The sequence below is a fragment of the Falco cherrug genome, chromosome 3 (assembly GCF_023634085.1).
Source record: "Falco cherrug isolate bFalChe1 chromosome 3, bFalChe1.pri, whole genome shotgun sequence".
Lineage (NCBI taxonomy): Eukaryota > Metazoa > Chordata > Aves > Falconiformes > Falconidae > Falco > Falco cherrug.
This window is the reverse complement of record NC_073699.1, coordinates 30,069,430-30,083,634: the sequence shown is the minus strand read 5'-3', so window position 1 is coordinate 30,083,634 and position 14,205 is coordinate 30,069,430. Positions and strand designations below refer to the sequence as shown.

General features: G+C 37.0%; 1 protein-coding gene across 4 annotated transcripts in view; it reads right to left on the bottom strand.

Moving 5' to 3' along the window:
- Positions 1-14,205, bottom strand: part of STK3 (serine/threonine kinase 3) — a 138,574-nt gene that overhangs the window by 99,749 nt on the left and 24,620 nt on the right. For all 4 annotated transcript variants that reach the window (XM_055704410.1, XM_055704412.1, XM_055704409.1 and 1 more), the window contains exons 5-6: positions 8,044-8,208; positions 7,455-7,622 (exon numbers count right to left, since the gene is read on the bottom strand). In XM_055704410.1, the coding sequence (XP_055560385.1) occupies positions 7,455-7,622; positions 8,044-8,208 (333 nt within the window). The remainder of the gene's footprint in view (positions 1-7,454; positions 7,623-8,043; positions 8,209-14,205) is intronic.

Sequence of the window (14,205 nt, the reverse complement as noted above, 5' to 3'; positions counted from 1 at the left end):
ACACACTAAAAGTGACATTGCTGCAATAGTCAACAGTTGCCTTAATGGTATTCCAGAAAATTTATAAATATATTTTCTCAAATTAAGTTACATATAACTAGCCATGGAAAACTTGCTTTTACATACCCAATAAAGAATGCTGACAAAATAAGTAACCAAGTCCAATTCTCATTACAACTGCAGCAAGCACTAACTGACACAACTCACAGAAAGAGCAACTCTCCTAGTGAACAGTAGGTCCAATAGGCAGATATTAAGGTTCTAGCAAAGTCTATGCGAATATCTCATTTAGGTATGCACATCAAGTATTTGCTCACAAAAAAAAACCTGAATACACACAGATGTGCAAGTTCAAACGTACACAATTATTTATTTTAGTTTACCCAATATTTATCACCTCTCAATTCCAGAAGCCTTGTTGAAAGAAGCCAAATCATGAACAGTGTTAGGAGCTGGCCTGTACCTCAGCAATAACGTACCACACCAGAAGCAGTTCAGGTGAAGAGGTCTGTTCACACACTATAAACATTGATCATTCCTCAAGATTAAGATGACAAAAAAAAAAAAAAAAAATCTTGAATGAAAAAGCATGACACTTTTGTAAATTGTACTGCTGAAAGGAGTGTCTTATCTGTTTTTTTAATTAATGCAAAAAACACCATATAACAATTATTCACATTTTGATCAGAGCAGGTAGACGGGTTGCTTACTGATTTAAAGAAGCAGCAGCACATTTAAATGAAAATGTAAAAATTTCTTTTTTAAGAACCCTTAAATAAAGTCACACTTCCTTAAGAGTTCAACCCTGAACAGAAGTTGTTAATACAAAAAAAAAAGAATACTACCAAAGATACAATACCCAGATCAGCACTAGTATTAGTATAGGTGCAACTGGTTCGAACCGCATAATACTACTACACTGTCAAAATCCTACATATGCTATTATCATATGGAGTTGCATTTCTCATGGTGATTTATGTGAGAAGAAACTCCTTTGACATTTATGGGTTTGGGGTTTTTTTTCCCCTATCTATATAGAGAACATACTTTATTTTCTGTTAGACAAATACTGGCTGGCATTAATTGTGCTCATATTTTTTTCTTGAATAAAGTTATAACACCTGTTTGAAATTCTGGCTATAATTGTACTGCAGAGGCAAATGTATTGTGAAGCAACACCTGCCTTCAGCGGTATGCAAACTGAAGGCCACTGGAAATTTACCCCATGAAGTTCAGCTGTATCATTGCAGTAGCATCTAAAGATGGAAGAACAGATGAGGTGGAGAAGGAGAAAGGCTTTGTGGAACAGGCACTTACCCATGAAAGGTCTAGAACCCTGTCTCATTTTATTGATAGGCCCAGCTAGAAAAAGTCCAAAAGAACAAGTAGGACAGGCAACAAAAAAAGTTATGGGGTTTTTTTGTGGGGTTTTTGGGTTTTGTTGGTGTTTTTTGGTTGTTTTTGTGGTGGTTTTGTTTGGGGTTTTGTTTTTTGTTGGTTTTTTTTTTTTTTGGGGGGGGTGGTGTGGTGTTGTTGTGTTGGTTTTTTTGCACAACAGGCATTTTTATGTGCCATCTCCAGAGGAGTTCTGCAGCCTGCAGACACTACTTAGTCTATAAGAAAAAGCAAGAGCAGTCTCCTTCCTTCCCCTCAGACTCCCTCTGCCTTCAAAAGGTAAATAAAATCCAGAGCAGCAAAACCAGCATGGCAGCACTGCACCGACAGCTATAGCTCCCAAGCATGATGGTATCTGGATGCGTTATGACCTTTAACATACCTACATAAATAATTGTTTAAGGAAACTTCTGTATAAGTTTTAGTTATAATAAATTTACAAATGGACAGCTGAGACTCTGGTTTTAGAATTACTTTAAGTCAACCTCAGCACCAACCTGGCCGAGCCCCAAGAAGGGATCACCCAATTCTCCTAAAGTTTCTCACCATATATTTGTGTCCCCACCTAGTCCAAGCACCACAGTAACAAAGTTACTTCTTGTTATGTCGTTAGCTTTCAGATAGATCAATTTTCTGATCCAGCTCATCATGTGGCCATCTAAATGTTCATTCCAACAACAATGGGTGATGAAAATGCATGGGAACAGGTATTTACAGGTATTTACCAGCCCTTTATAGCCATCACCCGCACTGAGGTCAGTTTAAAACAAGTGCAGAAACTCCATTTAAAGCCTAGAGAGGTCCAAAGGTCTTCCAATAGCTCTCCAGGAAGCCTGCAGCAAGGCACATCTCCAATTCCAGTCTACTGTTTCAACCATACCATATCAGTGTCTTGGGTCCCCACTGTAAACATACATTATACGTTAAAATCATCATTTATTATTTACAAATTTAGAATAACTATGGCATTGTGCAAGACAACACACACAAAACTGGATTTCTCAGGACAGGATTTTAGTAAGAAAAACAAAATGAGACACAAAGGAAAATCCAGAAGTCGTAACTTTTTTTGTTCTTTTAATGATATGCATTCGTACCATTCAAAGAACTGGATGAGTTAGGGTCTCACATGCTTTTTTCAAAACTTAAGTCTTAACTATTTGAAAATAATCTTGACATGTTAAATGACTTAAAAGCACATAGGATATTTAGTTGTAAGGGAACCATCATAACACCGAATGCCCAACAGAAGTATTGAAGAATTATGACCACCCTGAGGAATCACACTCAGGTAGTCCTACCACAGCTCACTGTCATTCTCCCACAAGATTTTGAAGAGGCAGTAAAATAATGAACAGTAACGTACAATCAAAAAATCCATATTTTAAGTCTCTTTAAATATTAGCTCACTATCTAGAAACAGCAGGCAAGATCGTTACAAATTAACAAAAAGTGTCTCATTGAAAGTTCTTAAAAGGAAAAGGACCTTTACAGGTTAACTCAAACTCTTTTCTGAAGATAAGCAAAAGCACTAAAATAAAACCCCCATATAATATACTTTTATAAACCTACTCTAAATTAAAAGCAGTAATGCTGAGATAAGATAGGTGAACACTCAAAGAAAACAACAGAAACTGATGAGACAATTCCATCCATTGGAGGGAAGAAATGCAAGAGTGACTACATAGAAAGACATCTGACATCACCAGAACTGGTTTTTCTTTTTCCCCTCTCTTCAACTTCTGGCACAAAAAGCATAGAGGAAACCAGTTTCTCAATGACTGGAAAACTGCTCTCAATCAGACAGCGATGCTCCACATGACACCCTGCTTGGTTCTTACAGTTTTACACAGCAATAATTCTCACTTCTATCTCCAGTTTTAATGCAATATGCTGAGAATAAAAAACTGGGAAATGGTAGATTGTTATAAAATACATCAGGAATAAAAGGTTATTACAACCAGATTAGTCCAGGCTGGAAATGACACAGGCTAAGCAGGAGGCATGGATAATCTGGGTAAGTGCCATGGAAAAATAAATATCATGATTGGACTTAAGGCAAATGGAAGCAGTTCAAATTGGCTTCCTCCAAATCACTGCAGAACATGTGATGCCCACATGTCCATTTCCAAGAAACCTCACCCTAAAGAAACAAAGGCCAATACTGTGAAGTGTTGAAAAAAACACATCTACCACCAGCTTCTTCCATACCACAGCAACGTGAATTATTGCAGTTCCCTGATAAGCATGAAAGAAAAGAGTTTGGGGTAGGGGTTTTTTTATTTAGTGGCAGTGGGGGTTTTTTGTTCTTGGGATTTTTTTTTTTTTTTTTTTTTTTTTTGAAAGAGAGCTACCAGTGTTTAGCTGAAGCACACCAACCTGTCTGTAAGTGTTGACCTTGCAAAGAGCAGTAAGTTTTATAAAATGTAGGTTGCACTTTTACAGTTGGTCTACAAGGTTCAGTGCATGGCTGTGGTCAAAGGCAGTAACCCCATTCAACACACTTCCCCTGTCCATCCACAGGCTCCTACAACTTTTGGGGCTCAGTTCTAGAAAGTTTCTGTCAGGTTAACTTTTCAGAACATCAGTTCCTTTATCTAGCTCCACGTGAGGCCACAAAAATGCTAGTGTTCGCTTGACAGAAAGGCCAGTAACTCCTGGCTAAGGATAGGCTGCCTCTATAGCCAGCAGCCCACAATGAAATTGCCTTAAGTTGATCATATAAATCACAGCCTCACAACAGTAAGTGATCATGTCATTGCGTGGTAAATTTTGGTAAGGATGGTCCTAGACAAAGGTCCTTGAAAAACAGCCATCTTAAGGTTTAAGATTAGCTTTATGGCAAAGTGTTGTTAATCTACTGGTTAATACAGCCAAGTATCAGCAGCAGGTGGATTATGATCAGGCAAAAACTTTGCAGCTTAAAGGATCTTCTACCAGAAATAACTCTTTGGTACAACCACCTGAGATCATGGCTTGATTAGCAAACATAGAAGATATTTCAAGAGCATCTTACCAGTGCTTACCAAAAAGCAAGATCACAACTACTATGGTAAAATAGTGCCAACCTTTATGCCTCGATTACAGATTAAAAAAAATATATATATTAAAAAAACAGCTATTTAGAAACAAACAGAAACAATCAAGACAAGTACTGTATGAAGAGGAGAGACTGAACAAAGCAGTTAGTGGTTTGAATTAAATTAAGACAGTGGTAGGACGTAATGCTTTATCACTAGAGGACAGCATACATGCCGCAGTCAATGGGGGACACAGGAACACAGCTGTTGAAACATATCACTGCAGCCTCAGAATAGGAGATCGAGTCTTGCTCTAGAACCACATTGAAGCACTCTTTAATTAGGTCCACTGCAAATTCGTAACTCCTCATCCCAGCAAAGCAATCAAAGGCAGATGCAAACACTGTTATCACACATTAACCCTGGCTGCTGCACAGAGTACCACATTCAGCATGCTTTTAGCCCTGCTGGATGTGTTAACTTATCCAGGTTTGAGTGATTTTTGACTTCTCGGCAAATTCCTTGTTATTTCTAGTGGCTGTATCACCATGTTTTAGGGCAACCTTGAGACCATTTGCAGTCTTGCTCCTTCAAAACTACTTGAAAACGCACTGTCTTCGATGAAAACTCACAAGAAAATACAGCAGTCTCACTTTTCATCATTAGCAAAAGTATAGAAGGACTCTGACACTGAACACGTGAGGCATTCCATAATTTTTACATGAATAAAGCACTGGACTTACTGGGCTGGCAAATGGTCCTGACCTTTGAGCCTCAAACCAAGTATGACAACCGCAGGTTCTGTTGAACTCAGGTTTGCAACAGAAACAAGTGAAATAGCACTGATGACACTTCACACAGTTAAATATACTAAAATAAGAATACTTAAACAGAAAAAAACCCTGCTGCTTTCCCCCCCCCCCCCCCCCAACATGAAATTCCATTTTGCAACACCCCCCCCTTCTCATTCTTTCCCAGCTGAAACTAGCACAATTCGTTGGAGTAGCTAGTGTGGTTAAGCAGAGGAAGCTATGCTTGTTTGCATGGAATCTGCTATTTCCTCTCTGCCAAAACACTTGTTTAAAGAAGTCATGTAATATTTCTATTAAGCTGTAAATGCAGTTGACAAGGAAATGGCCTACTGGCAGTGCATTACCTTTGTGGCAGTGCCAACCAGCCTACAGCAACATAGCGCACATGGTAATTTCAACATGCATTCCCAAGTAACAAAATTGTGCCTTACATAAATACCACAGAACTCCAGCAACATCTAGAAAAAGCAGTGAAAATTTGCCCAAGCTTTCATGCTTGCCTGTATCAATTCTGTGTCATAACTAAAACAAAGTAGGAAAGCATCTACATATGTCCAAAAGTCCTGTGAAGCTATATCATATGACACTGGGAAAACTATTGCAACTTAAATCTGTGTATTTCTTGTTAACCACTGTAACAACTCACTAATAAAAATTAAGAAAAACCGTAGGTATCAAATATACAAAAGAGTACTCACTGCATACAAGCCCTTAAAAACCATAACATAATTTATTAACAAGAACACATGTTCTATGTAATCCAGAATTGTTGTGTTAAATTACTTTGGCCTTTGATAGCATTCATTTGATTACAAGAATTAAACAGATTCACAAGCTTTCAAACTCTGTGACCTTTGATTTATAAGCAGCTATTGTCATGTGTATAAAAATCCTCTCTGATAATGTAGTCCTCATCTTTCAACAGCTAGTGCAACTACGTGGTGTTAAAATGAACTCAGATGTAATTAAGACATCTTCCTTAGAACTACAACAAAAAAACCCAACATGATGAAAAGTATTTAATTTGTAATCAATAGTCCTTAAAAATATTTTTAAAATATTATTTCATCTTAAATTACATTCCCACCAAAACCAAGCTTCAGAGATACTAATTTTGTTCTCAGCTTTCATCTGAGTATTTCCAGTTTGAACAGCAGTTTAAAATAAGTTAATTATACAGAAAGAAAAAATACGGTGCAGGAAAACTACTAAGCTTTGCTTCCAAAATTATGTAATGTTTCTAACTGCAAAATGCTCGTTAGCTTTAACCAAGCTTCACACTGCCATAAAACTTCAGGAAACATCTCTGCTCCAAAAAGCGCACACAAAAATTAAGAACTTAACATCACTAAATACACTTAATTCATATATGCACCACCTTACAGCATTCATATATAAACACTACCTCCTTTTTCAACAGCAGTGGCTTCCTTATATTAAGATCCAGATACATGAGGCACCAGCAAAAGAAAACTCAATAAATTTTTCTGATACGCATGCCATTTTTTCAGCAAATCACAAAGCTGAAAAAAAAAAATCTGCCTTTAGCAATATAAAGTGCCTTGTATTAATACCAAATGGACAAGAACAGAGTATTTATTGATGCTTAGTGCAATCAGTGTGGCTATTCTATAGCTCATTTCAAAAAATAAAAGCATGACTAACAGTGGCAACAGTTATTCCTAGATAAACGTTGTTCCCCACGAACTTCTCCAAATAATGCCTTTATAACTGCTAGTTCTCACAAAGCAACTAAATCTATTTACATTTTATTTTGCAAAAACTAACTCAGTAACAGACTTCAAGAGTCAGTAATAAATAAAAACTGCCAGGGGTTATTAATATCAGCAGTGCTCACGTAGGATAATTCTGAATCCTTCTTCGGTCATCTTTACTTCAAAACTCCCTTTCAAAGGAGGGTGGCCCCTCTTGGTTGCGGAACTCCTCAAATGCAGGTACAGTATAGAATTCACTCTATGTTGCCTTCAAGTCAATTAAGCACGTACTGCTTTAGCTCTCTCTCAAGTGGAAATAAAAGCATCCTGAAACCTGATACAGATGTGTTAAAACACAGGCAAACCGCAGTAAATAGAAAGCAAGACAGCAAGTAAAAACCCTTAGTCTTAAAAATCTTATCATAAAATTAGTTTTACAATTCCAGTACTAGTTTGAGTGTTTCTTCTTTGTTTAATACAACAAACATGAAAACACCACCACAGACACTTACCCTCATTGGATGAATATCAGCATATGGAGGCTTTCCTTCAGCCATTTCTATTGAAGTGATACCAAGGGACCAGATGTCTGCCACACAGTTATAGCCGATCTCTTGTATTACTTCAGGAGCCATCCAAAACGGAGTCCCTATAACAGTATTACGTTTTGCCATTGTATCCTGTAATTATATTATTTATGCAATTAAAACATGGATATTTATTTTCATATTCTTTTTATATTATTACTACATTTAAAAGTAAAACTAGCTACCCAGAGGTCAAATGGTAGTGACTTCCAGTTAAGACCACATTCAGTCCATCAGCCTACAGGGGCCAAATAGGTGACAACAACCATAAACCTCAAACAAAGGTTTAAAGTAGGATTATCAGGCACTTGAAGTACACTGGGTTATAAAAACAGACAACTAAAAAAACTAAACAGCCTTGCAATACATTAAATACTCATCACGATAAAGAACATTAGCTCTACCACTAGTCACTCCTCAGATACAAAATTCAAGGCAGAAGAGAAAGACAAAAGTAAAAGAAGATAGTTAGGAGCACTAAAGCCTTTTAAATGATTTTTCCACATGTACTTACTGTTAACTGGCCAGCCACGCCAAAATCAGCTAATTTTGCATGTCCCTCAGTGTTAAGAAGGATGTTTCCAGCCTTTATATCTCTATGTATTTTCCTCATAAAGTGCAAGTATTCAAGTCCTTTAAGAGTAGATTTCAGAATAGTTGCAATTTCATCTTCTGTTAGCTGCAAGAAAACACAAAACCATTTTCAGGTATATACAGAGTCTATGTATTTGAACTGTTCAAAACATGATCATTTCATAATGATTATTATGAAACAAATAAAACAATGTACCTTAGGTATTTTAACATAGGAATATGCCCAATAGCATTTACAATTTAAAACTCTATCTACTAACTTGATCCATATCGCTAGATTTTTTTTACACATCTAGAGTCCAATTAGAGCAACTGAGCTACAAAACTAGAGAAGGGGCTGACTGATGCAGATCAGATGGCAGAATATGCAATATTCTCTTGCCTGCTAATCACAACTTACTCCTCTTTACATGTTGACACCCTTCATAAAGACAGTTGCATAGTTTCTACAACATACAACTAATGTATTTATAACTAAAATCATACATACTAGTTCTTAAATTATGCATTACCTTTGTTTTGACAAAGATAATGGTGATCACCACTGGACTAGGTGGCACACACAAGAATATTTCCCTGGAAAAAGACATAATAATTTCTCTACTGTAGAAGGCTACAGCTATTCCTCAAACTTCTATGCCCTTAAGTACTTTACGCAGTTTGCCCAACAAACTAGCACAGTCCTACATTTGGAAATAGATGAAAGGAATGCCACATTTTCTTTATTTCTCAAATTCCTACATAGAACGCCTCTGCTAAATCTACAATTAGTAGTATCATGCTTTTGTCCACCTATTGCTGTTCCTAACTGCACCACTATTAGTTTCTCATTGCCAGCAATCTACAAATTAGAGAGAATGAAATAAAAGCATCTTGGGGGATAAGGGGCGGAGGGGACGGGACGGATGACACCTACAGGGACGGACACAACAACCCACAGCCAAACAAAAACACAAAACCGAAAACAAACCAAACACACAAAAAAACCCGACAACAACACAACAAAAAACCACAAACCCAAAACAAAGGGATATAGATGTACAGAAAACAAAACAAATAATTCTTTATTCGCAAAGCTTTTGAAAAATTTATTTCTTAGGGATAGCTTGCTACTTACTATCTGTAGGGAAATAACATAGCATGCAGAAATACGAACACCCAAATAGTTCCCAACTAGTTTACAGAATTTTACTGGAGACTGTCAAATAAGCCATTCCTTTTAAGGCTAGTGCCTTCATTTTATATGGAACGTAAGTAAATGTTGATATTTTAAAAAAAGTATTTCTCACTCTGCCTGTGCTCCATACTGACACGAAGCTGTAGAACCACACCCATACAGATATGCCCCGATGACCTTCCCAAAACCTTACTCAGCCCTGAAAAAGGACAACTAAGATGTCAGGGTACTCTCATGCTGGAAAGTTCCAATAACTATAATCACTTGTTCCTTTAACGGTAGACAATTACAGAGATGACTGAGAATGGATACCAACCAGATGCTACAGGCTTTTTCTTACACCGTTCTTCTTGTTGCCAACTGATGCAGAGAATGAATGCTCACTGAACTTCTGGGATTTTTCTAAATTACCTGCATAACTCAAAAACTGCCAGATGATATCCGCATCGGAAAAAAAAATCAGATTGAATATATAGCTCTTCAATTTCAGCCACAAATACTGTATTTTTTAAAAATATCTGTAAATGTTGATTAGTTTGCTGTCTGTGCAAAGGTTTCCTGTTAGTTCTTAATATTAAGCATAAAGAATCCACATGAGCTATGCTATAACATATCATGTTCCTATCATGCGATAAATTTGTACAACTAACAAATCTTAATATTGCTGACACTGACTATATCACAACTACCACTATGTGAAGATAGTGCCACATGTCAGCCTGCAACTTTTAAAGTAGTTGCAGCCTGTTAATACCTTCTTGTCTCTAAAAAAAACATTCACTTACATAATGTTTACAAGTGTATATTATCATCTATGACCATGCTGAATTTTTAAAAACTTTCTTTATATTCTTCAATAATAGCATGGCCTTCAGTTAGTTCTGTGAATTAAGGTAGAAGAGTTGAGGCTCTTTAGAACTTTAGAGCTCCTAAAGTCAACAATACATTTTGCACAGTTATACCCAGCTTTTTTTCATATCATGTTTGCTGTTTATTTTTCAGTCACAATGAAGAGGAAGGTACTCTCAAACTAGTCCAGTAACTGAATACAACCTGAAAATTTGAAGAGTAAGAAGAAAAAAAAAAAAAAAAAGAAAAAAAAAAATCAATCACAATAGGGGTATTTACTGAACTCTGTAAAAGCATCACAAAGAAACACTAAGAATTCTTTGCTTGCCTTTTTTTTATTATTTTTAAGCAGACCAGACAAACTCCAGCTTTAAAGCTTAAAAAAAAAATAAATTAAAAAAATCAATTATTAAACACCTACTATAAATAATAAGTTGGTGTAGACTGAACAGTCCAAAATGTTTCTCTTATTTACTACTTCAATATTTTGTAGAATTTATATACTATCACAAATGATACAATAAGTTGCAAGTATAAACTGGCAACAAGCTGACAGATATTTCATTACCAAATACAGTAGGAAAAAAAAAAATATGTATCTGCTTCATAAACTACATGGACTACTGAGTAAGTCATCAGTTAGCACAGTGGTTTATCTTCATTGCTTTAGATCAACATAATAGGAACACTTAAGCTCCTGAACAAGCGTTATCTGAGAAACAGTAAGAGTGAATTGCAGGTACTAAACCCCTGAAAACACTTCTCAGATTTGCATCAACATCTATTCTAGAATAAAAGCAAGCGCACACACACACTTCATTCCATGTGATGCAATTTCTCAAGGAAATACAAACAAACTATTAATGTAACTGAAATCTGAAATGAATCTGTTCAATTACAGTACAGTAAGAACTAAGCAAATGAACTTGACGCATTCTTAGAAATATAAGAAACCACAAAAGTCAAAATGAGTACTCCAATTTGGCTGCAACACTGGGTTGCATTTTCCCCCTCTTTCTCTACCAGTCCTATACAGAAATTAAATTACGCCATAGCAATTTCTTCCAGCTTCGGTTTTGAAAGTGTTGGTACACATCTGCACCTCCCTCCAAAAAAAACCCACCACCAAAAGCCCACAAGAAACAAAAAACCCACTCATAATCACTCTGAACCAACAGAATGACTCAACAGAAAGGAAAAAATTATTAGTCAGCAAGATTATATCCACTCAAGTTGCTCATAACAAGTTTTAATTATTTAACAAACAGAACTACTTCCCTATTCCAGCTTCTATCCAGTCTCATAAAACCTGGGCGTGGAGCCCAAGGGCACAGTTACGCGTACATTTATTTAAACAGCAGTGCCAATCTCCAGTCCCTCCTCTCAGTACAACCTACAGCAGTAATTCCCACTGTGTGTCAGCCCTTCCACTGAACAACTGTAACTGACCCTAGTTAAAAATAAACCTGTCTGCCAAATTATTTTGCCAACAAATCAGTTCCCCAGTTCAATTCATGGCATAGTCAACAAGGATGTAGCAGAGTAAGAGCTGCTCAAATTGGCATTGCTTTCCCAAGTACATGTGTTGCTATACCTAAAGAGCCCCCATGACTTTTATACACCTTTCCCTATGCCAGCAGAGGATGAAATTGATGGTGGCATTAGCTCCATGCTCCATCGCAAGCAGTTACCGCCTCTGCTGCGCATTATGCATTCCTTGCCTGCCATTTATCTCCGAGATCTTTCAGCATTTCTATTCAGTAGCACACTGCTTAAAGCCTTTGTTTGTGCTACTTTATGCTGACTTCAAAGAATTTTGTGCCAGAAGAACTGAAAACCCAGTAATACACAGCTCAAACAAGACAGCTTTCCTGGCATTGGACCGAGGGAGTAAAGCCATCTACCTGACCTGGAGTCAAGCAAGAAGGGACTTAAATCAACTGTAAGATAAACTGAAGTATGGTCAGAAGGGTATCTGGAGAAAAGACAATCCTCATTACATGATCTAATAATTTTGTTAAGTACACTAGAACTGTGATTATCTGAAGACTCACACTACAAGCAATTTAAGCTCTGACTATTAACAAATACCGTATCGTGGATGGATTATGACAGGCTGAGTGTAACACTTTCTGCCAGAACTTTGCCAAATCCATCTGTCATGGTTTAACCCCAGCCAGCAACTAAGTACCATGCAGCCGCTCGCATATTCACTCCCCCCCTGCCCCCCAGCAGGGTGGGGAAAAGAATCAGAAAAAGTAGTAAAACTCAAGAGTTGAGATAAGAACAATTGAATATTTGAAATAAATATATACGAATAACAAGAAGAAGAAGAATGAAAAGGAGAGGGAAGGCGAAAGGAATAAAATCCAAAGGGAAGGGGGAAAAAATTAAAAAAAAAAAAAAAAAAAAAAATGAAGTGATGCACAATACAACTGCTCACCACCTGCTGACCAATGCCCAGCCAGTCCCCCAGCAGCAATCAACCTGGCCCCGACCAACACCCCCCAATTTATATACTTGGCATGACATTCTGTGGTATGGAATAACACTTGGGCTAGTTTGGGTCAGCTGCCCTGGCTGCATCCCCTCCTGATTTCTTATGCCACTCCAGCCTTTTTGCTGGCAGGGCCCAAGAAACCAAGAAGTCCTTGATTTAGTATAAACGTTGTTTAGCAACAACTAAAAACACGAGTATGTTATCAACATTATTCTCACTCCAAATGCAACACATATTCCTAAAGACAGATTATCTAAATGCATCAACAGTTTATGTCTTCATATATACAAGAAAAAGTTGTTTTGTTAGGAAATACATAAAAATACACTAATATTATTTTTTAAAGCACAGCAAAACACAGTGTATAGGTCTTCTTTACATCATATAGAGATTAGCTGGCACAAACTAATATAAACCTGATGCAATCTGGGGAAATAGGTGGAGGCAGATACATTTTTTTGAGTCTACTGGTTGTTGCAAGCAACAGGGGACCAAAGCATACAAAAACAGATCCAAAGCTCCTCCCATTGTTTATTTATTCACAAAAATCTTACAAAACCACAAATAAACTCTTAAAATCCACATCAGAATGCTTCTTAACTGTCTCCTTCCCTTCTTTACCCTAAATCACAGGCTCTCCTCCATGTATTTAGTGTAGTGACTATGCCCTTGCAAGTGACTTTCAACTTAAGGAAACAGCTAAGTACAGAATCAGCCCATGGTATGCCTTGCCATAGCACACAACTTAATTATTGTAGGTCATAGCACAAGAATTAATCTATTTAATATCCAGTACTCCATTTCTAACAGCAATTAAATGTCATCATACAAATAATGCCATTGGTAACTACCACACAGAACAACCAAAAGTATTTACTATTTTAATACCAGGAATATGTTACAGTCAGCGTTGCTATCCTGGTCTGGCTGTATGGTTCTTACACCGTACTACTCCTGATCAAACCATATGGGTACTGTGCTTCCTGTTAAAATGGTTGGTTTATGTTATTTCGAGCTTTGAAACATACAGCACCATTCTTACATCAGCACAGCATGCTCTATACCTTGCATCTTAGTATAACTTCACAGACATTATCTTTCTGCTTTGTTTCCAATTGCTAGTTGTGTCAAGATCCTAATTTAAAATCCTATGGAACATTTATCTGCTTGGTATCTTTGTTTAGTTCTAATTCTGTATGCTATGTCTCTTTGATGGGTTGGTGCTACCCTCTAAATATGAGTCAACCATGAAGCAGCTTCAAATCCTTCATCATCAAAACCACATGCAAGCTAAATATTAAAATGAATGTGAATGATAAAACCTACATTAAAACATTAGCCAGGAAGCCAGTCCTTAAAATGGAAATTTGGAGCAAAGCAGATCACAGCAAATTCAGGTGTTCCACATCTATTAGGATACCAGCCAATCCACATATTTACATCTAACTGGCTATCAATACTATGCACAAGGGAGACTTAAGGATGCATTTATGCAGTCTATCACACACTACCTAATCCATGCAGCTGTTGGGACAACTCATCTACAGGTTCTCTGC